The sequence below is a fragment of the Manacus vitellinus genome, unplaced genomic scaffold (genome assembly GCF_001715985.3).
Source record: "Manacus vitellinus isolate BGI_N305 unplaced genomic scaffold, ASM171598v3 scaffold_5_pilon, whole genome shotgun sequence".
Taxonomy (NCBI): domain Eukaryota; kingdom Metazoa; phylum Chordata; class Aves; order Passeriformes; family Pipridae; genus Manacus; species Manacus vitellinus.
Window position 1 is genome coordinate 14,079,167 of NW_021940682.1, and position 21,197 is coordinate 14,100,363.

The 21,197-nt window shown below is 39.5% G+C and overlaps 1 protein-coding gene across 4 annotated transcripts in view; it reads right to left on the reverse strand.

Annotated features, from left to right (window-relative positions):
• LARGE1 (LARGE xylosyl- and glucuronyltransferase 1) overlaps positions 1-21,197 on the reverse strand; it is a 279,282-nt gene that overhangs the window by 13,995 nt on the left and 244,090 nt on the right. For all 4 annotated transcript variants that reach the window (XM_008931589.3, XM_018080646.1, XM_018080645.1 and 1 more), the window contains 2 exons: positions 11,577-11,740; positions 6,835-7,113 (listed from right to left, as the gene is read on the reverse strand). In XM_008931589.3, the coding sequence (XP_008929837.1) occupies positions 6,835-7,113; positions 11,577-11,740 (443 nt within the window). The remainder of the gene's footprint in view (positions 1-6,834; positions 7,114-11,576; positions 11,741-21,197) is intronic.

Sequence of the window (21,197 nt, forward strand, 5' to 3'; positions counted from 1 at the left end):
TGTCCCATAATTTTCCCCAGGGGTACTTCATATTTCTTCTGCTTTTGGTTTGCTGCTCTAAAAGCAGGGAGAAGAACACAGTTCCAAATGGGCTTGTGTGTTTGACTGATCAATGCTGCCCTGCGTGTCCATGGGTGCATAGATCGGAAACAGCACTCAAAGCATGGCCAACTGAGCACCACTTTAAGAGAAATATACTTGAATGTTACTACAGATATGGGAAAGAGCTGCACAGCCAATGGCAGTTCTAAAAAACTGGGATTTATGCAGGACTCAGTGGGATTTTACAAAAGGAGAAGCTGGAAAGGTTGGTTGCACTTCAGCCTAGCTCTTCTCTGTGCTAGCTGTGCCATCATCCTTGCTTTTTATCTCTGTATGTCCTGCAAAGTGAGTGTTACCTTAACACCACTATGGACCAGACACTTGCTCTCGAGAACACTCTCCATGATGGTCAGTCATTGTTCAAGGCACAGATCTACTGCAACAGGACACGGCACCAATCAGCAAAACTGTACTTCAGCAGTGTTTTATTGAGTATTATCAATGGTGCACATGGCAGTGCCTGGAGATCAGACCTCATTTATGCTTGGCTCTGTACACAGGGCAAAGAGACTGTTGCCAGCAGAGAAAAGCTGTACACTGGATAGACTGAGACATGCTACTTTTTCCTTTCTTTTGCTGAAAGTTGTTCAGTGCAGAGACTCTTTGGGTGTATGAGTATGTGTGTGCACATATGCATTTCGCACAGTGGGGCTCTTTTCCAGACAGAGGCCTTAGGATGACTGTCACAGGAGAGGAGCAGCTTAGCAACCTCTCACCCTGCCTGCCAGAGGTGTTCGGTCTATTCTTTCCTAACAAACTAAAACTCAAAGAAAAGAAAGTTACTTTTCCATCCCCCAACTGAATCTTACTATGCTTGTCATTAGAAATAACTCTGTTTCAATTTTCCTTTCATTATCTCCATGGTTCATACAAGAAATATGCCTCTGTCTCCCTGTCAAAATCAGTTCCCCTTAACAGGATTCACTGTCCTGACTTTCATGTTACTGCAACAGGCAATCAAGGACAATGTTGACTAGCAGCAAACTCTACAGCATTCTAATTTGAAGGAATTGGGATCACTGTCCTAATAACAGAAGGACCAAATAAACCATTTTTCTAGGTCCAGAATACCTAGAATTCATTTATATTGCTGTCAGAGAAAAAGAAGAAGAGTACAACTATTTAATAAAATCTGAATTTTAGAGAATTCATAACACCCTATAGGTCTGCTCTATAAAAAGCAACCTGTTCTCAGCTTCTTTCTGCAAAGTTTGCATTGTTTAAAGAGCCTCTGACACATTCCAGTTAACTTCACAATTCAAGGATGTTAACAGCATCTTATTGTAACTGGTTTTGTACTTTCTTCACTAGTTTCTCCCTCACTATCACTAATGACCACAATATATGCATGTAAATAGATGACTGCTTCACAATCGGCCTTTATGACCTTCCAGAATTGTTGAACATTGCCAGTATACAGCCTTTATGATGCTTTTAAATGTTTCTTCCCCTTCACACCTTCTCTGAGAGCAGGGGATACTGATATAGTTTCTCTTCCAAAATCTGAGGCTTTCTGGTCTCTATGCAATCTACCAGACTTAAGCAGCACAGCTTTGGAGATTCAGTTCCAGGAAGGAGCAGGTAACATTTGCAGAACCCTTTGGGCTCCGCGAGGAAACAGCAGCTTCCATTTATGGCTGTTACTACACGTTTGTTTTATGGAGAGCTCGAAAGTCTCAGGCAAAATTCAAGACCTTGCTGTGCTTGGTACTGCCAAAGAGCAGGATACAACCCTGCCCACAAAAGTTTACAGTCTGAAGGTGACCAAAGCTGAAGCAGGCGCAGGTATCAAGCACAGCTAACAGCAGAAACTGTCAGACAAAGCAAGCTGTCTTGAAACTAGTACTGAATGTGACTTACTCTCTAAGGTATGGGATTCAACCACAAAAATTTTGTAGATAGCAACAATCTTTTCTGCACACTCCCCTGCTCTTGTCACCTGCAAATTTCATATAGGCGTGAATGGCCAAACTGTTTGAAAGAATAGATGACAGTAACTTCATGAAGAAAATCCCCTGGACAGAGGAGAGAAAATAAGATGGAAAACAACTCAGAAGTTGAGATAAGACAGTTTACTAAAGTAAAAGTGAAAGGTTGTGAGTGCACAAACAAAGAGAAAAAGTATTTATTGTCTACTTGCCATCAGCAAGTGATTTTCAGCCATTTCCCAGGAAGCAGGGCTCCACCAAGTGTAGCAGTTTCTCCAGAAGGCAAACCTTGTAAATAACGAATGCTCCACCTCCCTGCTCCTTTTCTTAGCTTTTATGTCTGAGCTGATGTCATCTGGTATGGAACATACCTTTGGTCAATTTGGCTCATCTGTCTTAGTTGTGTCCCCTCCCAAGATCTTGCCCACCCCCAGATGGAGGGCAGAATGCTGGATAGACAGCACTGACGATGTGGCAGTGCTGTAGTCTCCAAAATACTGGTGTGTTATAAACACCCTTCTAGCTACCAAAGACAAGCACAGCACTGTGAGGGCTGCTATGGGGAAACGAACTCCATCTCAGCTAGACCCATTACAGGTGGTAAGGTCAAAGTGGAAGGGCTCTCCAAAACTGAGCTGGGAGTTGAGACATGCTCAGACAAGAAGTCCAGCAGCACTGACTTCTGAGTGGAATCACCTGCCTTTGATGTGCATTAGGTGACATATAAAGGGAAGAAGAAATCAGTGCTGACATCCAGGTGTTGAACCTCAGTGACAAAGGACAACAAAGGACATTTAATCTGTGATTTAAATGGGGAGGACGTGGTAGAGAAAGAAACATCTTCAATTTTCTTCTGATAACTTGGCTGGTGGTTTGCTTCTTGGACAACCAGCTGAAACTCTCTTCCTACTGGAAGCAAATCTAACTTTTCATTTTCTGTGGGGTGACTTTTTTTCCTGTTTTGAGTGGAGGTGCCATTTATTGGTTGACTGGTTTTGAGATACTTCGAATAGGAAGATTTTCACTGTTGGTGTTGCCAGGTATGTAGAATATAATGTCGAGAATTAGATTTGGTTGTTTTGCAAACTAGCACTGTAATTCCATGTAATTCCTGAACTATCCTTAAAGGGGTGTCTTTTGGATTTAGTAATATTGATTCAGTATTCATTTTCCTTTATCTGTCCTTTTCCTCCCAAACCCCAAAATAATGATCTATGATTTTATGAAGAGCTCTCTTGCCCGAGAAACCATTTCCCAAGTATCTTTGTGTTCAGACCTGATGTATGTCATTCTGACACAGCGAAGGTTGGGTTAAATTTTAAATCTATGAGTCAACTGTATTTTTCGCAAAGCAGTGAAGAAATGAATCTTAAATCACAAGAGTTTCCTCACAGGTTGAATGAACTGATATCAATCAAGCACGCTGATATCAATCTTCTCATCTTTGTACTTATTTTAAAAAATTAATACAGAATTCTCATCCTCATGGAGACAGATTGTAATATCATTCCTATTTCTGGAGGATAGAGAAGCTCAGACACAGGAAAAGCAGCAACCTAATCCTAAAGCACTGAACTCATGAAAAAAAAAAGGAAAAAAAGAGTCCATTAATTAAAATTAGCTTCCACCATCAGGACTCAGTAAGTGGTTGGTTGGAGATAACAAACACGGCAGTCACAGAGCTTGTGGTAAGAGTTGTCAATCCACTGTTAAATTCATTAGAATGCTTTTCCTCTCTGCAAAAGCAATGAATGCATAGCCTACAAAGGCTATCAGCAAATAAAAACCAATAGGCACAACCTGAACTATGTCTCTTGCTGAGATGCTGAAAAACAGCCAGAAATACTTCACAACTCATGTTGCAGAGGACAGGTATAAAACCTGCAGACAGATTGGATGCCAGGTCCCAATTCATGCAAAATGTGTCACTGGAAGCAAAAGGCATATTTTACATGAATGTGTCAGGAAAGAACTTCAGTGTTAGCTGTGACAACTGTAGATAAGCAGCCTGTCTAGTAATTTTACATTAGAAGTCACTGTAGCATGACCCTAACACCTTACTTGTAGCAACTAGAAGGAGCCTTTACCTCTGGGGCAATGACAAGATGACCTCAGTAACTAATGAGGGAAGGCAACAAAAGATGTTGACTCAGCATAGACCATGAAAGTGTCTGAGTTCTGTAAACAGGAAACCTTTAAATGATACATTTCTTTCCTTTTGTACTTCACAGAAGAGTAAGGCAGGACTAAAAGGCTGTTTGATGGAGATAAAAAACATTGAAATGGTCTTAGCAGCTGTGAAAAAGCTCGAATAGCACAAATCCTAGTGCTAGCAACAGATACACAAAAGGACAGGTCCATCAGCTCCATCAGCTTCTCCTTCAAAACTGGCTGTAAGCTTTCACATAGACACATTCAAAGTACGCTGAAAATGTTTTCCAAATTCCTTTCTTTGAGAGTAGAGATACAATATGCAATATATGTAAATCAGCAAACTTGCAGGGAGAGGAACTTTGGCTCATGCTGTCCAAAGTGATGCCTGAAATACCACACTATTTCTAGTTGTTTATGGTTGTTCTATCTGAGCAAATGAAGATGAAAATATCTGTACATCTCTCTAAAAAACAGTCGCTGCCATTCAGACAGATAGCACTGACTGTTCCCACTTGCAGAGGCAGTGGGAACAGTCAGTGCAGGAAGACACAGGGTATCCATATTTAAAATAATCTCACTGTACCTCCCTGCTACTTAGAAAAATCATTATTGAAAAAGCAATAAAAGTCTCTAGTCCACACACAAAAAAATTCCACTTCCTTTTTAAAGAGCTGGTAGTAGCAGATTAGCAATTCCAATATTCCCAGGTAATGGAGAGTCACTGTCAGAGTTAAGGTGATATAAGCCTCATAAAAAGCTGTCAGAGTAACACAAAGTCTCAGGTGCAACAGGTCTCAGAGAGAATCTGTTTTTTTTCTGAAACATCACCCATGGGTGGCATCACTGTGCATTTAGTTCTGTAATACCGTACAAGAATTATTTCTATGGTTCTAGTAACTCAATTATTCTGTCGTACATCATTCTATCTTCTTCCTTTCTTTGCTGGCTCCCATCAGTACACTGTGAAGCAGCATGGAAGAGCAAGTTCCTTTTTTATCACTAAATATCAGTATCAACAGCTGCTACCCTTATTGTGTCCTGCATTGATCTGAAGAGATATAACAGTGTGCAACACTAACATTGAAGCAGACAGAGAACTTAACAACAACTCTCCATACTTGTATCTAGAGATAAATAATGTGTGCAAGGGAAATAATTATTTTGGAGTCCTCATAGCACAAGCTGAAATGAAATGTCCCTAAACTAAGAAGGAAACAAGGTAACACACCATGATAATACTTCAACAATACGATTGATATCCAGAGCCTTAAAAGACATAGAATGGTTTGGATTGGAAGGCACCTTTAAAGACCATGTAGTCCAACATCCCTGCAGTGAGCAGGAACATCTTCAACTAGATCAGGTTGCTCAGAGTCCCATCTCACCTGACCTTGAATGTTTCCAGGGACAGGGCATCTACCACCTCTCTGGGTAACCTCTTCCAGTGTTTTGCCCTCCTCATTGCAAAAAACTTTTTCCTTATATCTTGTCTAAATCTACCCTCTTTTAGTTTAAAACCATTCCCCTTGTCCTATCTCAACAGGTCCTGCTAAAATGTTCGTCCCCATCTTTGTACTGGAAGGCTGTAATAAGGTCTCCCCAGAGCCTTCATTTCTCCAGGCTGAACAGCCTCAACTCTCTCATCCTTTCCTCACAGAAGAGGTGCTCCCTTCCTGTGAATAGTGAATTTGGCCCCATACATGTCTTGTTAAGTTGTTAAGCCTAAAACAAGGAAATTCTTCCATAAGTTTATGATATCAGAAGGTGTATTTTCCTTTACACTCCAAAACCCCGGGCTTATGAACTGAAAGGGAACACCTACAGGCAAGCCCTCACTGGAACACTTCGACCAACTTTCACCAAATTAGAACAGAGACGAAAAGCAAAATAGTTCAGGACTAAGGAACTGACATCCTCCTGTCTGGCCACAGGGTGTCCTCCTTGCTCTATGCTTTGGCCTCAGATGACCAGCCTCTGCAGGGGAAAAAGGTCTTTGTTAAAAAAAAAGCTCAGTTAATGGATCAGAGGTCTGTAGTTTGCTCAGCCGAACCTGCTCACATGCATTATCATACAGTGTACACTGATGTTACTCCTCCCAGTTCCCTTATGCCCATTATTTTGCGTTGGCAGGTGCTGGCATTGCAGTCATATTTTTGAGCTGGTTAGACTCACAACCTCTTTTCAAGATAAGGAACTGGATTAAGAGTGTGTCACAGACAAAAAGTTCAGTTATGCTTTGCATGTTTTTTCTGTCACTGACTTTAAGAACGAGGGATGTTTAGAGAAATCGCCTGGTTCACATCTCTGCTAATACATGATGCTCTTGGACATTTAATAATACTTAATCCAGTTCAATTTTCAAATTGATTCTTCTGCAGCTCTGAGGGAATTATTCTAATGGCTAACAGGGATCACATTTAGACCCGAGTTTTTTCTTTCATAACCATATTGCTTGACTTCCAGTGACAGTCCTCTTCCTTTGCTCTAAAAATTCTTGTGCGTTGATGGGCATTCTCACACCTCAAACCTCTACAAACTGCTTCTTTCAGATCTGCTCAGACTGCTTTGTTTTGAGAGTATGTGAGAAGGGTGGGGTGTGGAAAGGCTGAAATTGCAGGTGATAGTGGTAATTGCTCCACTGTCCATTTACCTGAGGTACTCGTAGAGTCCATACATGGGCAAGAAGTCAATGTCGGACAGAAACATGTATGGTGTGCTGATATGTTTCATGGCCACATTCCTTAGCAGATTCACAGGATAGAACTGGCCCTCCTTGTACACGATATGGTAGCCAACATTGTGGCGGCTCATCAGTACTTCCGAGCCCTGAGCGTAGCGCAGAAATTGCTGGGCTTCTGCATCAGAAAGATAGAGTGCCAGGCTGATTGGACCTTCCCAGTGTTTGCAGATGGCTTCAAGCATCTGGAGCCTGAAAGAGGAAGGGTGAGAATGAGAAAAACTATTTCCCTGTCTGGGACTCTTTCCCTGAGTTCACCTGATCAAATGCAGATATCCTTCTCTAAGTGAGACAGACTGGGGAGATTCTATATGCTGTGCAAAGCAATAAATATTTCTACAGCACAAGTCATCTCATCTAAGATGACAAGTTGATGTCTCCTGGACAGATGGACTGCACCCCAGACATGCCTATTTCACCGAATCCAAGGGAACCTAAGATGGCCCTAGCTCAGATGCACACATCTACAACTCAGACACCTAAAGCTTGGTGAAATCAACACCGTTGTTTTCTGCCTAAAGCTTTGATGCTGAGGGAAAACCCACATGGATGATGGTATACCCAGATATCTGATGGGAGCTTTGAGCAGTTGCAGGGATCTGTCCACCTGGATCTACTTACAGAATAGGGCTTTTGTAATCTTCAACAGGGTCCAGTGCCCAATTCACATCTCAGGTCAACCTGTTCTCACACAGTAACATACTACATCGATCTACAACAAGCTTGTGGAAGACAGAGGCGTACAGACTCACATATCATTTTAGGAAAACCTTCCCCAAATTTTCATAAGGCAGTTAGTCATATCCTAAAAGCTGTTAAAAGTGACAGGTGAAGGGAATATGAACTTATGTGAACATTTACACTAACTAGAAGACTCACTATCAGGGAGAGGGCAAAAGGATGGCACAATGATAAAAATGGGGTTTACTTTTAATAGGGAGTAAGGAGGGAAGGAATGAGAGACATGGCATTGCTGGGGAATATCAAAAGAACATTTCAGACAAAACCATGATTAAAACTACTAACTTGTATGTTTTAACAGTATCTCAAATTTCATTAAATTATTTTTAAAACAGGTTGTATTGATGCATATTTAAAAAAAATTCCAGCACTTACAACACTATTGATGAAAACACTATTGATGACAACAAAAGATTTAATATGTAAACATAAATCAAACCCAGCCCGGTCCAAATTGTTTAAGCACTTTGGGTAATTTATAGAGAATTGCCTAGGGATTGATATGTGCCACCCAAAAATACAGCAAGGACTGATTACAAAGCCTCTTGAGTTAATACAAAGGGAAATGAACCTATGCAGCCTAGCCAGACATTCTATTAAAAATTAGGGAGAGTAAACCACGCAAAATTATCTTCTCTCCGTTCGAAATCCATGACTCGATTTTTCCTATTAATATTTATATAAAACACAAGAAAAGTTTTCTGCATCATCATAATCAGAGAAAATAATTTCCTCTTTCTACTATCTTCCTAAGCTTTACAAGAGAAAGAAATGATATACTCAAACCAGTAAACACACAGTCTGACTTAACATTAATAGCTTTTTCCTGCATTTCTGAATGATCGTGATGACATCTGAGGTGATATAATAATTTTTTTTAAATATGAGATACTGCCTCTACTAGTCTACACTTGGTACATTGCTCTCTTTTTATTTATTATTGAAACAAAGGCTATTATCAACCTGAAACATACTAACAAATTTGAAACACAAATCAATAAAAAAAAATCTAAAAAGTATGTGAAGGCTTTAGACTTTTAATTACACAAATAATAAATAGAAAAAAATACTTTTTCTTTTTTTTTTGCCTTTTTCCAACATAGTGAAAACCTATTAAAAGGGAGACTCCAATCATCAGCACTCAGATTTAGGGAATTGTTTTAAAAATAGAATACTTGCCTAGTAAAAAATGCAGCAAATTGCCTTTTAAGGACTCCACGTGGTGGACAAATGGCATGCATAACTTGTTTAAACAGCACACCTGATAATGCCTGCAAAGTTTTTCGTGACAGCTAAGTGGAAACTGGGTTTTGCTGGTATAAATTTCCAGCTGGACAGCTTAGTACCCTTCAGAATGCTCCATTTTGTTGTGTCGTTCTCATTGACAGGCTCCACTTCCATGAATTTGATACAGGGACTATATGCTAGGTGATGCTCCATAATCTGCTCTCTTTAGGTTGTTACAGCAGTCTCATTTGAACATAAACCCTAGAATTATGAGTTTCTAAACACAACATGACTAACTTATTTTGGTTTTTTGGTTTTTTTTTTAGCAGTCTTTAGGAATGCATTCCCTTAAGAACTTGAGATAAAACAAATGTACTGCTGTACTGCATAATAATGAGATCACGATTTAGTTGGTAGTTTTTTTAAAGGTCTGTTTCAGCTAATTTTGCTGGAATTCAATTGTTCTTTGACATTGTTTTTATTTTTCTTCTGAAGAATACTCAACTGATTTCCAACTCATTCTCACCCAGATTTCAAGCAGTGTATTGCTAATCACGTTTTTTCCCCTTCCTGACCTCACATTTGGTAACTCCTACTCTGATTTCTGAACCCCAGGTTCATACCAAGCCTTTAAAAAGGCTGCCTAGCCAAAACACGAAAACCATAGTGATGCAACTCAGCCATTATTCAAGGGGATGCCACATCAGTATAAAAGATGACAAGTAACCAATAACGAACAACACTGAATGAAGTCTGTCTCAAAGCTTGCATCTAAAGACAATGTCAGCTCCTAAACTGCGTCCCTCTCTTCCATTCCCCAAGCCTATAGGACAGGCAAACATAGGTCTGTCACGATAGTCATGTCAGTCTCATCTCTGACAGGACTATAATTGGAGATGCTGGGAGTCCTTTTTTTGCTTTTTCTCATCTCAGATAATCATTTCAAAGAACGGTGCAGAATGTAGTGTACAGCACATTGTTTATGTACATGTCATCTTACATCTGAGACACTATTCTTAAATGTCTACAGCTGCGCCGGAGGAGTTTAATAAAAGTGGTTTAAAGAAGACAAAAAAAAAAAGTAAGGCAGTAACTGAAAGATGTGAAAGAAAACAAAGCAGCTAAACAGCTCTTTGGTATGATATTATTTATTGATTTTAGCTGAAAGAAAGTATTTCCATCTCAAATCAATAATTTATAGCAACACACCAGCGAAGTAGGGAAGATTTTTCCTGCATAGTATCAGGATGGTTGTTCTTCCTGCATAAAAATGTGTGGTTCTGTCTATCAATAAAAACATGTGCCCCAGTGAGGATCCAGAAAGGGAAACAGATGCTCAGACTTTGCATCAGTGCCAGTGAATCAGCACTAAGCCCCAGCTCATTCTTTTGAATTAAATTCTGGGGGGAAAATATACCATGTGCACACACCAGCTTTACTAATTTACTATGGCACTCGCTCAGGGTCTGGCTTAATTTATTTCACTTTTTTACTCAAAGGTTTGTGAACACTTAAGAAATGTTTCCTCCATTAAAAATCAATAGAACAGACACTGATGCGCACAGCAAATCATAACACAATGTGCAGGATGCAGCACTGAGGCACCTGTGGAACAGAATACTCCTCATTCATTTCTGTTTATTTTTAAAACAGACTGTAAATGTTTTGTTGATCTCAATTCTTATAATCCTCCTGGAATACTGCTGACCTTCTACCATTGTAGCAGTGCTATTATTCACAGGTCACGTTGTATTCTGTATGTGCTACACTAAAGGAAATAATTGGTTTCTGGCTAATATTCAAGGAGCTCTGATTTGTTTTGTAACACACTCTGATAGCAGTAACTACAAAGTTTGGACTAAATTTGAACTGAGAAGCTGGAGAAAAAAAAAGAAACTGACAATTCCAAAATTTCACAAAGCTAGCTGATTCAGACTGGAAAAATGACAACTAATTGCAATGGTGGGAATCAGAAAGATGCAGGTGAAACTTGTCATGAAATGGAATTTTTCCCCCAAAATGAAATACCAATTAAATTCCACTTTATATCAGAACTAAAAGTTAAAATGCACTTCTGAAAATCAACATTTGTATAAAGATGCAATGATTTTGCTCAAATAGAGATTTTTCATTTCACACTAGCACATTAAAAAAAAAAAAGTATAATTTTTGACTTCCTAATTTGAAACTAAAATGTTTAGTTCTGACTCTCATTATAAGAAAAATTACTAACTGAAATTTTCTGCAAGGAAAATGCCAGTGAAAGCAAAACTAATATTCTCTAATGAGGAAATACCATGTGTAAAAACTTGGGCAGTTAAAACTGCTTGGAAAATTCTATTATAAACATCCCCTGTTTTTAATAAGTTGCTGCAAAACTCCATACACTAGTAATGCCTGACAATCCTGACAAGTAACAACCCCTGCAGTTCCAGTACTCAGACTCATGAACTCTACTCACACTCATGTGTGCACTGCAGAGCTGAAGTCTGGATACATGTCTGGATACATGTCTGGATACATATCCACCTGCGCTACCCCTAATTCAAGAAGGGTCTTTACAATACAACATCCAAGTTTCTATGAAAGTGTGTTTTTTCTCGCACCAAAGCATTACATAGTTAGATTGCTCTGTAAGAAAACATTAATTGTCTCACATTTCCTGATGAACAAGAGATTTTCCCTACCTGTCCATTGAAAGTTGTGCCACCAGTGTTACATCGGTGTTGTCTGAAGCAGGCTCGTATTCGTAATGTAGAAAATACAAATGAGTGCGATGGACGGTGAAACGTTCTCGACGAAACTCATAGCACAAGTCATCCTCGTCCAGCTCAGATAGCTGTTTCTGGAGCTGTAAAGAAAGAGTGGACATAAAGATAAGTTCTTTGTAATTATTTTAGTAAATCAGAGAGAACGACAAGGTTGGGAACTTGCAGCCTGATGCAATGGGGAATGGAAGCAGAACACACAAAGCAGAAGGGTTTTCCCAAGCCTCGCAAGTCAGTGGACAAGAGATTAGAAAAAATGACTTGCAAGTAAATTCATAATACAGACAGACCATTGTATTATGGTCTATATATTGTATATATCACCTCTATTACATACTTTCAATATCCAGACTAGCAACGAAACAGTGAACAAGTTGAATAATTGCAAAGTTTCAGAGTTAATGCTCCAATGTGATGCATAATTTCATCCTTACTAGAAGCAGTGTTTCAAACTACTCATAGACATACTCCACTAGACAACACTCCACAGCAGATTAATACTGCACGTGCTGCACTGAGCAATTCCCATTCTGATGCCTCTGTTGGAGAACAGTAACTGATGCTAGCAGCATGGACAGACAGCTGGAAAAGTAACATCTTTAACTGATAATTACTCCATCTCTTGAGATTTATGTTTCTGCAGTAGTTCAATTTTGCAAGGAAAATATTCTTTCAACTGCAGCAGTGCTAGAATTAAGCCTATAACTTTAATGGGATTTATGCTTCTGGATACCTAGTCTGAGAAATCTGGTGGATGGTGGATTGGCAGAGAACAGGTAACTTATAGGCTCCCTTGAAAACCAAGTCCCTTCAAAGCCAAAATGGGCATCTCAAAACAATCTAATCCCAAGTCTCTTAGACACATAGCTTTAAGAGAATAAAAGTTTAGCTCTGAGGAAAGGTGAAAGTGAAAAATAGACCAAAAGTTTATGTAGCTGACCAATTCCACTCCCGAACTAATTATTTGGGGGTTGGACTACATGATCATTAAAAGGTCTCTTCCAACTCAAACTATTCTATGATTCCAAGATTCTATGATTTTAAAGCCAAACATCTGGCTAGGCTATTTAAAATGCATTCACTTAAAAGAAAAAAACAGTCATACCTACTGAAAATGTAATGAAGATAAAAATTTTATATGGTCTTAACATGTGAAATTGAGTTCTATTTCTGTTGCTCTAGACTGTAGGTTACTAATAAAGATATAATTTTTATAATTAATTTCTTAAAAGCATCCTATAAGGAGAACAGTAAATGAGCAAAATATTCATCAGGAAACGTGAAAAATACTCATATAGGAATTTTACAAGTTTTGATAAAAATCACAATGTACCTCAAAACTGTTTCATGCAAAAGATTATTGAATTATAGACATCTTTTTGTCCTGCTCAGAATGATTTAAAGTAATAGTTTCACCATCTTCAAGAAAAAAAATGAAAAATGTAGATATTTTTTGTTCTAATACTGTGTTAAGACAAAGAGCTGTTGTTCTTGGAACTATAAACATAATGGTTGCCATTATGTTTACAATTGAATGTTTTCCTGTGAAGGGTGATGGAATAATTCCTGGTATTTTCCTGTACATCACTATATAATCTTCTTCTGAATAATGGAAATACAAACTTTGATTTCAGTGAGTTTTGGATCAGAATGTCATTCTTCTGTGCTATTGTTCTGCACAGATCTTAAAACATCCCTCAAGAGGGACACCTTTTAGAAAGATGAGAGTCCGAATCTTGCCAAATCTTTACTCATGCAAAATTTCTATTGAAATCAAGACGTCTTTACGTGGAATAGAAATCAGGAGTTCTTTTACATATCCTTGGAGTTTCATTCTTTCTGCTTTACAAACCATCATTCAGCTGAGCCTGCATTTTATTTTCTAAATCACATTCAAACAATATTTGAATAAATTCAATATTTACAATAATGACTAGAAAGCATATAATATCTTTCTGTTTCTTTCTTGAAAAGGGACCTTAGTACGCCTTTAACAGAATTATCAAGGAGATGAACAAAATTTAAACGGCTAAAACAACAGCAATCCACATTTTAAGGGTACCTTATTATTCTGTTGTATGTACAAATGACCAGGCTACAAGATCTTAATTGCACAGCAGTTATTAACCAGGCAGTCACTGAGTAATTATCAGATTGCATTTGGGTTGAAATTAAAGAGGCTATAAATACTTGAATATGAGTTCAAGAATAACCTTTGGAGCTAAATTATGGTTTTGTGCACTACTGAGCCCTGGGTTGGGGAAGAAGAGGAGAGACAACTTCTTAGAGGCCCCATAATTTTGATGGTGAAGCTCACCAAGTCACCAAGTTGGTGATGGAGGTGAAGGAGAGCAGCAAACAGCAGATCCCTTCTGCTACAGGGAAAAGGAAATCCTGCTCTTTCCACTACGTTTTGTAGTGTCAGGGTTTTGTTTCTGTCCCTCTTCATGTCCAAAGAAGGGCAACAAAGCTGGTGAAGGGTCTAGAAAACATGTTAGTGGCTGAGGGAACTGGGGTTGTTCAGTCTGGAGAAAAGGATGTTCTGGGGGGACCTCATTGCTCTCTAAAACTACTTGAAAGGAGGCTGTAGTGAGGTGGGGGTTAGTCTCTTCTGCCACTTCTCAAGTGAAAGGATGAGAGGAAATGGCCTTAAATTGTGCCAGGGGAGGTTGAGATTAGATATTAGAAAAGTTTCTATCACTGAAAAAGTGGTTAGTCATTGGAATAAGTTGGCCAGGGAGGCAGTGGAGCCAGCATTTCTGGAAGTGTTCAAGAGGTGTCTGGATGTGGCACCCAGGGGTATGGTTTAGGGATGATCATGCTGGTGCTGGGTTGACAGCCAAACTAGATGATCTTGAAGGTCTCTGCCAACCTTGAATATTCTGTGATTCTATCCTGTCAGACCTCTTCTAAGGCTGGAGCTATGCTCATAGTCTGAGAGGTTTTCCCTGTCACTTCCCATGACACATGCTCAGTACTGTATGTACTGTATGTATCTTCCCCAAGAGAAGAGGTGAGATGACTGTGTCCATACCTTTGGAGAGAGTGGTTCCCAGAAGGACTGTGGGCATGATGTGCTCTCCTCTCCCCAGCCTCTGCCCCCAGCACCCTTCCATTGAGTGCAGGCAGGTTGCCAGGGGGAACCTCCAGCACAAGCTGTCTGAGAGCCCTGGATAATATGGAGGCATCACTTGGCAGGATCAGACACACAGCTCCATCATCACTTTGCAGGAATGCTTGTGCAATCCTTGCTGGTTCATACCATGAGCCTAAGCCACTAGGAAGCCTCAGAAGCCACACCCTGCTGGGCAAATGCAGTAGGGTGTGCCCGTTCAGGCAGGACAATCAGCACAGGATGGGCTGTGGTTTGCCCTGTAGCATTGTCACTGCCTATATGCAGTGTGCCTTAAGGATGGATGGGCCTATCCTGCAATGGTGAGGTAAGAGCAGTGGAATACAACAGCATGTGATTATCCATATGAAAATTCCTTTTCTACTGGAAGCAATGCTGGAAATATGAGGCACTCTGGATTTGAAGCTAACAGTATGACAAGGAGAAATTATTAGGACCAACAGCTCAGTGCTGCACAGTTTTATGCAGTTTAAGAGCCCTTTTCCCTCTCTCACTCATTCATATATACATTCAGATAACCAGGCATCAGTATCCCATATAAAGGCTGCTTTCTCTCTACTGTGATGGGACACATGCCACCTATAATTATATATTGCACACAGTCATATACCATTTTTTACACACAGATTTGAAATGAAGAACGTTAAAGATGCAAAACATTCAAAAGACAGGGAATCTTCTAAGACAGACACACATATACCCTTACATTTATCTCTGAGTTGCCTCATATTTTTTTGTCACATCATCACATAAGATTTCTTTAATGACATAATCTTTTCTACAGCATGCATATTAAGTGGATCCATTATTTAGAGTCAAAGAACTTGTGGCTTTGTTTAAAGTTTGCTCCCAAATTATGTCTTCTTGAAAAGATGTGTTTATAATGGCAACACTGACAGATGCTTACTTAAACACAGTGCACCACCAAAATAAAGACCTTAATATCAGCTGGATTTGACAAAAAGATGGCATCCCCACTATGGACCCCTCCATTATATTTATAATGGTATGCCTAATATAGCAAAGACTTCTCAACCCTAGAGTGACAGCAAGTATTCTCATAAGCAAGTACCTGCTTAGCATAAGATTCTCTGTTTCTACAAGAGTTTCAATGCTAAGGCTACTTGCCACTGAGCATGTGGGAAATGTTACCTCTAGGAAACACTCCCAAAGTGGAAAAATGTATTATTTTCAGACTGTGTATGGTAGATGTTCTCTTAGGAAATACTGTAGTGGGAAACAACACATGCTTTCATTAGCATCATGAGGCTACGTGTTTCAGAAATAAAAACAGCAGCCATGACATGCATAGTGCTCAAACAGAGAGACAAATACATAAAGAAATATAGGCTAAATTACTTCTCTGGGCAAGGAGCTGTTGCAGGGGATCGGGCTTCATCTCAGGAAAAGTAGTCTTTGAAGCTAGGCTGGCCAGAGAGCTGTGGTGGGCCAGAAGGTATTCAACTCTACCAGAGATTGCCATGATATTCCAGGTCTACTTGTCTAATACAATTCTATGAGATGATGTGTTTTCTATCCATATGACAGATGGCAGCCCCATATGATACCTGCCAACGCAACAGGTACCTCTCACTGGCAAATTGGTTAGTCTGCTCACAGAAATTCCTTCCTAAGGCTGTTCCTAGTGTAAGCAAATTCGTGATTGGCTTAATTTTTTTTCTAAACTGCTGTGTCACAAAAACAATTTACTTCCCACCAAAATCTGTAGGACTTCATCTCAGATGAGATCAATTAAAAATCCAGGATCAGAAGTATTTTTGTAAGGATTAGATACTAAAAAAAGATCAAAGCCCATCAACAAACAATGTTATGTGTCTAGAGGCTATTTAGATCTTGGGTAAGGGGATAAAACCCCTAGGCATCTCGCTCTCCTCAAGTGTTTAAGGTGAGGTGAGGTGACACTAGGGTTAAGTCACTCACTCAATATCAACAAACAACAGGAACTGAGCAGCTTAGATGAAAACTTTGACCTTTCAGATCATCTTTTCTTTTCCCAGGTGTGTGCAGTAAAGTTTCATTGCATAAAATCAACTCAGCTTAGCCACTGAAATGAAAACTAACACCAGCCCAGGATGTAACTATAATCTGGTTATAAACTGCAGCAGTTTCATTTCTCCTGTGTGGCTGTCCCAGTTCCCACCAGTAGGCAATTTGGATTGCAACATTTAGCACTTTCATAGTGTGTGAATTAACAGTTGCCTTTAGCATGGCATAAACAAAGCAGATGATGATGAAGAGAGGAAAAAGCATTCATTGAGTCTTGTTTTGAATGACCTACATAAAGTACTTCTGGCTTCTCCAATGATTAGTAATAAAAGCCAGACTAATCCCATGTCAATTAAACTTTTATTCCTCTCACACCATAAAATTTTGTACATTTGCTACGGGTCAAATTGAGCCTTCTGTGAAACAAAGCTGTGCTAAGGACAAAGAGGATTGTGCCTGAGCAAGCCTACCTGGCAAGAGGAATTTTTTGCTGCAGCATGTAAAAACTGCTAACACTCTTGCTAAATGAAAGTGATGGCTTATCCTGACTGCAAACACTCAATACAACTGAGAACCCAATTTTTAGGCATGTGTAACATCTTAGACAGTTCTGTACGTATGAAGTACAGCTTTCTTTGATCTTAGCTGCAGATGTCAGATCTTGGCAGTCCTCTGCATCTCCTTTCCCCAGGTCTCTGACAAACCTTCTTGGCTCAGCTGTTCCCAGACCTCCCTTGCAGCACAGTGTCTTGACAGGTGGGTCTACTCACTAGGAGATCTACAGGCACCCATTAGTCCTTTTCTCTTCCTGGTCCACACACTCTCTCCAGAACTTGTCTCAACTTTTTACTTTTTTCCTTTGATCTACGTTTCATCTCTTTTATATGTGAATCCGGATTTTTTTCTCCTCACTACGGTCTGGACATCACTGAGGGCAATGGATGCCCCTCAGAACAGACCAAATGCAGGTTCCTGCTCTCAGCTCTACTGTCCAGTCAGAACCTGTCATGGGGCATTCAGAAGAAACAGTCACAGAAAACATCAGTTGTTGTCCAGGTGCCCTCCCTGCAGCATGCTCAACCCTGCTGTGTCACTGGGATATATGTAATCTGGTCTGATGTATCCATGCATACTTCTAAGAGTCTCCAGAGTTTGAGCCTCCTTAAAGAAAACACTACTGGCAATGTGTAAACCGTGAAGAGGTCATCAGAAGTTGTGGTGTGGGCAAACCTCCAAGCTTTTCCCTGCGTTTCACTTTAACATTTTTTTAAAGTGTTTTTTAATGTGAGAAAAGGAAAAAAAGGAGCAACAGCATGACAGAAAAAAATCCCAGTCCATGTGACCTCCCATTTAGCAGTACTATAAACGGCTGAAAGCAGTATAATGGCAATTTTCAGGAAGTAACATGATGGGCTACCAGCTCAGCATTTAATAACAACAACAGTTATAATAATAGAAACAACACACCTGGGGAAGTCGGGATTTCACCTCAAAACTGCCATATCCCATCTGTTTTACTAGAGAAAGACTATGGCATCACAAAATAGCAACTTTAAATTCTACAAATGAGGAAGTATTCTGAAATACAACAGGAGCAAAGGGTATTCAAAGCATCAGTCTGCAAGTTCAAAGCTGTGTTACTGACTTGAAAGCTCCCTTTGCATGCTATTTTTGGTCATTGAAAAAATTGCTAAATGTGTTAGTAGAGTTTATACTGTGTGGTACCTTGCTGGAATCTCCTGCTGTTCTGGTGGACACTGTAAGTTGGCATGCACAGCCTTTTGCGAATATTAAGAATCTCTGGTTTTGCAGGAAAAAAAGTAACTAAGTAAAAACATATTTAGTATGTAAGTACACATGTAAGCAAGTGTGTTCAGGGACAACTTGATTTTTTTACATTGTTTCTTTGTATTGTTGATTTTAAAACTTGAAAAGAAAAACCTGCAGGCGCTTTTTTTCCTCATGTGTTTTGTCAAAGTCTTCTCTAATGGGAATTTACTGTCCTTTTCTTAAACTAAGTGAAATCAGTGATACACTTCCCACTTAGCTTGCTCTGGGCTTTGGATCAGGACACAGGCTTCACTAATAGGGGACACCCCATTCAACCTTCAGATTTAATGCTTTGGCAGAAGTAGCTGGTGAGAAACTGTCTGCAGGAAAGAAGTTTTATGAGAATGCTAAAAGGTTGAGTGTGTGCCTCTGTGCTAAAATCAGGCTTATGATATCTATCTCAGAGTGTAACTACAGAGATAGGCTGGAAGACCCTGTTGAAATATTTTAGGCTTTGCAGTATGTCCTTTAGAATAAAATGCTGGATATAAGCACTAAAAGCCAATAGAAAATGTTCAAATTTGAGATTATTGTAAGCTTTGTCTTTGTGGATTTCCCAAAAATATTCTGCATTGCATCAAAATAAGAAAGAAGAAGTGAGAATGGGGCAACAGCATGGAATAAGTAGGATGGAGTGACTAAGGACATGCTCCAACGGCCTCTTGAGTCAATGATCGTGTTTACAGGAGGATTTGGTTCATATTCTGAATTTTCTGCCCAGAATCTGTACAAAAGACAAAGGGATGATTGTAATACCAACTTGCACAGAAGAGTCTGCTCCATGTAATCTCATTTTAGCATATATTGAATAACAGGGACTTACACTACTGCTCTATGGCAAGGAGCACATGGCAGGCTCCTGCTCACAGCCTGTCCCTGCAACCCATAGGGTCTTTTAGCTTGAATATTTCAAGGAAAGGATGAAGCATGCATGTACACATAGATATATATATATAAGCATTTTTACATAAACAGAGAAATTACCTCAGTCTGTATTTTTTTGCCTTCAGTATTTCAGTTTCAGAGCCCTATTTGTTCTATTCATTCCCATTTGCAATGCTTTGGAACCTAATAACAGTCCTGTTTGGTGCAGCTGAAGATCAACATCTGACTAGACTAGGACTCTGCAGCACAATACCCAAAGACTGCCTTCAGACCTCTTGAAATTCACTCTGTGGTATCACACTTTTTTAGCAACTATTAGAAAAAAAAAGTACTAATACCTCCCCATGCATATAGATAAAGTATATATTTAAGCATACACGCATTCACACGCACACACAGAGGAAGAGAGAGATTAAAGTGAGGTCCAATTACCTTTTAAACTACTGCCCCTTTACATCTCTCTAGCACTGTAAAGAGTCCTTAAAAAGGGAAGACACATAATTTACATTCATTTTAAGGCCATCTCAGTACTGATAAGTGTAAAGGAGCCTCAGAGAAACAGAATCAGCCCAGTAGTACCCACTGCCACACTCCCTTTTCATGTTTTACAGATATTTGCACTACAAATGAGATGTCTTAATTACAGGTTGAATTTTAAATAAAACATCACTGTAAATATTAAACTGTAGAGAAGCATTGGGTGGTATATTGGAACAAGACCTTAAAGGTAGCTTCTGATGCAGCCAGACTGTGAGTGAGACTCACACCAAGCCACTGCTTCTTCCACAACAGGGCTCAGTGCATTTAGTGCTAAAATAATTTTCTCCAATTATAAAACCAGCAGAACTGTTCTAACATTTTGTCCACTGGTTAGAAGAAGCACAGGCACTGGCAGAGAAGCAAAGGCAGCTGAAGGAGCAACTTTTACCTATGTTCACTGCCTAACATCATAAAGCACAGCTGTATTTTGGGGATACCAGTCTCAAGTCTCAATTCAGAGAAGAGAGGAAAAATAATAGGGAAAAAAAAGATAATGCAAACAGCAATTCCTACCTCATATATATCTGAATTAATAGAAATTATAGCTTTTTATCGTAACAGAAATGTATGGCTACATCTTGTCAGTTCATCCAGCCAAGCACCTTGTGTCCAGTTGTGAGCTGGCTGCCTATAGAGGAGCATAAAAGCACGGCAAGGCTTTCTCAAAACATTTCCCTAGACCCGAACTTGTGGTTCAAGGACTTTCTGCACTAAAGCTAAAAGCTCCTGACTGATTTTCTTTCCATGAAGAGTAATTTTTGAGCATACGTATACTGTTAGAAACATTACCTCCTGCTCAAAGCTTCATCACATTGTGCATGAAATGTCTATCTTTGTTTTGAACCTGCTACTTGCTATTTCCACTTCATGTCCCCTATTTCTTGTACTGGGAGGAATGACAGTGGTTCCCTGCTCACTTTGCTCTGCTTCTGAAGATTATCTTGCAATAGATCATGGGAATGTGCTGTATTTAATAGCACACCTGTGACACTGTATATGCTACGGCAGACAGAGTGAGAGAAAGAGTAGTTTTCATGATAATCCTATTCTTAGGGTCCCATAACTTCAATGCTGAAACTTGCTGTCTGTATTCTACAATAAAAAGGACATAATCAAGTTTAAACAGGAGCTTACATCAAGGGGAA